The 5,591-nt window shown below is 36.7% G+C and overlaps 1 protein-coding gene across 1 annotated transcript; it reads right to left on the minus strand.

Moving 5' to 3' along the window:
• Positions 1–533: 533 nt before the first annotated feature.
• LOC134253202 (guanylate cyclase 2G-like) lies at positions 534–3,994 on the minus strand. The gene is made up of 2 exons (XM_062735714.1): positions 1,401–3,994; positions 534–876 (listed from the first exon to the last, which is right to left on the minus strand). Exons 1-2 carry the CDS (start codon positions 3,975–3,977, stop codon positions 556–558), a joined length of 2,898 nt encoding a protein of 965 aa, XP_062591698.1. The 5' UTR covers positions 3,978–3,994; the 3' UTR covers positions 534–555.
• Positions 3,995–5,591: the final 1,597 nt, after the last annotated feature.

Below are 5,591 nucleotides of genomic sequence, written 5' to 3' on the forward strand. Positions count from 1 at the left end.
TACACGTTGGTTTGCTAAACCTCTCTATTCTTAAGATGCATTGACTTTGAAATATGATGCTTAATTTTAAACAAAATCAAAATAACCATACTTGAAGAAACAATCTAATGAATATATTGCCAAGATAAAGATTTTGCAAATATGGGGTTGTGGATGCTATACCCAGTACGAGTTCTACCTTTTTCGCCTAATAATTCTATTGTCCCCTCTTTGAACACAAACATTTTATGGTCAAATTAATGTGTCTTTAAAACAAGGCACTTAATTTGCATTGTTTCAGTCATTCCAAACAATCTAGTTTCAAATCTTCTAAACATTAAAATTATATTTGCAAGTAGATGAAAAAATTTGTATTTGCTCCATACCTCAAGAACAGATAAATTCTCTAAAATAAAAATCCCTTTCGAAGAATATATTCTTCACATATTTAACAATGTTAATTAATTCAAAATTATTTTTCTTCAATGCAGCTTGACATTTTTATATTACTTCTGATAAAATTGAAGCTGAACTATGTGAAAAGTTTGACCACTTGACAAAAAACATAGATTAAATTCATCTTTCAAGTACATCCACAGAATCTTCTATAACATCAGGGAGAGCATCATTTCGCTGTTTGGTAACCCTTCGTTTGGGATACATGTTCTTCGGTTTGCCATTGCTCATTTTGAGATTCCCATTTTCAAAATGTTGAGGTCGCGTCTCATTCACGTACTTGATTTTTTCATTAGGAGGTGGAGGCACTATTGTTTTCTCTACATTTGGTAGAGCAAGGTGATTTGAAGGCGATAAACATTTCTCTTCCTTCTTCTCTGGAAGGCCCGAAGTCCATTTCTGGGTTCGTCCTGTTAACCAACAAGTCTCGTACTCTACGCCCTAAAAGTTAATACATTTATTTACAATAATGCACCACATATGAATTTTTATTACATATGAAATGTAAAGATAACAGTGTTCATTCTCAAAAGTGATAAAACTTAAACACTATATTTACTAGTATAGGATTATACAAAAATCTAGCCTTTTGTGCATCAACAGAGCATATTTTCCTATGGTAAACGAACGTTAACTAGTTATAATCTCTATCTATAAACTCGGAACAGATCTGCTTCATATTCATCTCCCGACCTTCTTTTCACGAAATGAATGCCTAAGAACTTTTTAAGTAAACGTTTCTTTTAAAGAATGAGAAAACGATTCCGAAATATTATTTCACATTATGAAATAAAATAGTCTAATTTTATCTTTAAAATATTTTCAACAGAAACATGCGAATATCAGGTGTAAATCAGGTATACTTACAAGAGTTATGCCTCTTTTGACTAGAGTAGTTAGTTAAAATAATATTGATATTTTAGACGATGTATAACCAATGATATATCCTTATTAGCTTTGCTTACCTTTACGATGAGCAACCCTGATCTCTCGATGGAAAAGTTATTGAAGGAAATAATCATGTTTCTCATAGAATGTGTGATGTGAATTTTGGACGGATCACATGATCTTGAAAGGCTTCTGACAACTTCCGGTAAATCACTGAGCAACACAAATTGGGGTGTGTCCGTTTCAACTATCCCTGTTGCAGTTGACCCCACATGGGCTCCAATACTTAACTGAAGCATTCGGAGATCTTCTGGGGTACAATCTGAATTCTCCATATGCTCTCTTGTTAGGAAATCTACACACATGTGAGCAGTTTTATTTGCAATTTCGTTTTCGTTCGTATTGATATCACCAATACCCACAACAATCGTGAAAGAGGTCCCCGTTGAGCTGTATCTGAAAGCTGAATACTTGTGAACCAGAAGATCTATGTACGAGCAGACACTGTTGAGTTTCTTGAGTTTTTCTGTTGGGCTCAGTTCTTTGTATTCGTCGTCCCTGCTCATTATCTCTAAGCAGATCACACCTAGAATTTTCACATCTTTCTGATCCAGAGATTCTCCAACAGATAAACAATTGACAATTTGACTTGGAATGATGCTAGACATAACGGTTTCTAACTGTTTCTTTGAAGATTCCAATTCCACTGTTTTCTCTTCTACACACTCTTCCAGATGCTGAGTATATTCTTCCATAGACTGGATGACACTATCCATCACTGATTTTCTTAGCGGATTGTTTCTTTTTAGAAGTTTAAGTATTTGTTCAAAAGATGGTCGACTAGCAGGATTGTCCGTCCATGCTATCTCCATTACCTGTCTTATAGAAACCGGGAGATCCAACTGAGTCTTTGGCCGAAGGTTGCTTGAGCATATTCCATGAATGATTTCCTCCGAGGAAGATGTCCCTAAATGTTCACTATATGGTTCCTCTTGGGTGTATATTTCCTGCAGTAAAATAGCAAAACTGTAAATGTCGGATTGCGTTGTAAGAGCGCACCTATAATTTGCCCTCAGTATTTCGGGTGCCACCCAAAAGTCTTTGCATGTTACATTTTGTTTGGTTAAACTGTTGCTATAGATTTCGGCTGCCACATACGCTGCATTTTCCTTTCCCAAAGTTAGTATCCGGACAAATTCCCAATCACCAACTTTCACTGTCCATTTATTATCGACAAAACAAACGTGTGACTTAAGATTTCCATGTATAAAGTGCTGTGTGTGTAGAAAAAGCATACCTTGACAAATATCAAGAGCTAGTGCAAGTTTAAAATCATTTGTCATTGTGATTCTGTTGTCTTGTAACAAATCAGCGAGACAACCTTTGCGACAGAACTCTCCAATGATATATTTTTCGTCGTCTATGAATGTTAAACCAAAAAACCTGACGATGTTAGGATGGGATATTTTATTTTTAATTATGAGCATTTCTTGTTTCATTGGTTTGGTGAGATTTTGTAGCCTTTTTACTTCTAGCAGTCTCACTCCTATATCGTATCCATTCCACTTGCCAGGCCACTGTAAAACCTTTTCAAGAAGAGCATCGAGTTCTTCTCTCCCCATAGAGTTTTGGGCAGACTGCAAAGACCTAGCGGAACGTGTGAAAAGAGAAGAAGTCCTAGACGTCGAGTTGTTTCGTGCATCTTGATAAAATACAATGTCTTCAATTGGAATAAACCAATCGTTGCTGTTAATCATTTTCCAGTACTTTATCCTTTGATATAATATATATCCACCAAGTGCACCTACAATCAACACGGACAACGGGACAGAGACGGCAACTATAGTTATCCAGGTATTGTCAACAACCTTACCCTCATTTTCAATATCGTACAATACTTGTTCCCAGAGATTCTGTCCATTGCAATATACATGCTCTAACACATCCCTCTTTACACGTGCAACGAGATCAGCACTGAGGGGAGCGAATCCAAGAATCTCACACTCATGTCGAGGAGCAGATTCCGTCAACGCCCAATAGATATAACGAACAAGTTCTTTTCCTGCAACGCAATCTGTCAAGTTTGTTTTGTAGATGAGAAAATGGGTAAAACCAGCTATTGGGTATGCTCCCGAGCTTAGGGCATGTGTAACTGGGAAATTTAACTCTGTGTTTATAGCAGAGAAATAGTCCATAGCTTTCTGCACTGCTATTGTTGTTGGATAAATGTATTCGCCAACATCGTTTTTTATATATGCAGTGTGCACCACCCATTCTGTGACATCTGCTACTGATAAATATCCTATCGAGTTCTCAAACGACAAAAGCAATCCATTTATCCCATCTGTCTGCACGCCATAATAAGTTATTGCACTAGGATTCCAATGGTATGGTTGTCCTGTTGCTTTATTTAACCCCTCAGCAAAGTAACCGTATGTTTCATTCCATGCAGCATTTCCTTCCGCTAGCGCATGTGTAAATAGATCTGTGGAACCGGATTTGTCGGCCCTTGCTAAGACAATAATACTTGCATTTGGGAAAGTGCAGTTTGGATTGTTTTCAATGAAAGTACTGTCATTCCAGTATCTGATGGTGCCATTATAGATCCCTACCAACTGATCCAATGTCAGGTGTAATTGCTGCTCAAGCTGCATGTTATAGCCAACCGCAACAGCCCTGAAAAATACATACAATTACATTGAGTGTTAAAGCTTTAAACTTTTGTCTACTATAAATTATCTAAGCTTGCTTCGCATTAATTTTGAATTTTTTTTACCTTTAAATATGATTACTATCTAAAGTTTTCTATACTGTATTTTTATTCCTTCGCAACGGAGTTGGAGGGGATATAGCAATGCAAAATTGTGTGTTCGTTTATGGGTGTGCTGTACGAAACTGAAGTGAAATAATTTGCATTGGGATCGGAATGCTGCCTTGATTTAAAGATAAGCTCTTATGCCTAGGTCACATTTAAGCCGATGGTCGGGCGACTAAATTTTTCTGTTTTTGTCGGCTGAAAGAACAAGATTGGCCGACACAGTATCGGGCGACACGGAGCAGTCACATTATTTCCTAGGGACACCGATGACTTGGATGAATAACACAAAAAAATCTTTTTTCTTTAGAAATTCGCAATATTTTTTTCATAGATCTATATTCAGATAGGGGACGTGAGTAATGTTTGCAAGGCAAAGTGGCAGAATCTTATAAAATTGTGACTCAATGTTCAAAATGTGTGCAAAATTTGTATGGAATCGCATAAAAACGACAAATGGTGCATATCTAAGCAGCAAAGAATAATTAAGATATCTCTATATCTTACGAATTAATTATTTATGTTATTTCCGTTTAAAAAATTTATATCAATCCATGCATCAAAATTTTATTTGTGTTATGTATCCTTAATAGGTTAAATATTCACAAGTCGGCCAATCGTCGCCCGATCATCGAGCTCTGAGCTACAATTTGATTTTAACCGTCGGCCGAAATTTTCAACACCCTTATTGTCCAACGACGGACGACCGACTTAATAAACTGACCGCCGATGGTCGGACGATGATCGAAGGTTGGTCGACGGATAACTGCAGTTGAAGAAATCGGCCACCGACACATGAAAATTATAACTTGGACCGATGGACACAAAATTGGTCGGCCGACAAAAAAATAGGTCAAAATCGGCCAAGACAATGGCCGATGAACTGACGACTGTCACCCGAAGAATCCCATTTTTGCTTCAAAACCCGTCGGCCGTTGGTCGTTTTTGGAAATGTGACTGGGGTTTTAGCGAGAGGATGCTCCTCCTTGTGGTCCCCTTGTTAACTTTGTATTTGAATGACTTGTTTCTGAGCTAATCATCGAATGGCAACTCAATAGTCCATAGTGAGCAACATATGAAATTACTTCTTTAAGCAAGTTAAGCTAGTTGTAATGGAATGCACGTGACAAATGGTATATATTTTCGTGAAGCAAGGAAAAGATGTTTCTTGGGGTCCACAAATGCCGATATTTTCAAAATAAGATATTCCCCTGAATTTGTGATTTTTAACTTTGTTGTTCCTGAGAACAGCGTATATATTATTTTTAAAAAAATATTGAATTTTTCCATATTCAGTCTGGTTTCTACATCTAAAAGTCCCCTTTCTTATTACAATTATTAGGAATTCATTAAATAGACAAAACTAACTCAAAGGGACACATGTGGCTTTAAATATTATTAATCGACTTTAGTGTGACATTCCAATAATTGTTTACTGCATTTTGCTACAAAT

This window comes from Saccostrea cucullata, unplaced genomic scaffold, assembly GCF_032062105.1.
Source record: "Saccostrea cucullata isolate Sc308-1 unplaced genomic scaffold, CSIRO_AGI_Scuc_v1 ctg28, whole genome shotgun sequence".
Lineage (NCBI taxonomy): Eukaryota > Metazoa > Mollusca > Bivalvia > Ostreida > Ostreidae > Saccostrea > Saccostrea cuccullata.

Bases quoted from the DNA above. Each gene is read 5' to 3' on its own strand.
- LOC134253202 (XM_062735714.1), bottom strand. From the start codon at position 3,977: ATGCAGCTTGAGCAGCAATTACACCTGACATTGGATCAGTTGGTAGGG. The intron at 877-1,400 runs GTAAGCAAAGCT...ATTAACTTTTAG, and splicing joins CAGGGTTGCTCATCGTAAAG to GGCGTAGAGTACGAGACTTG.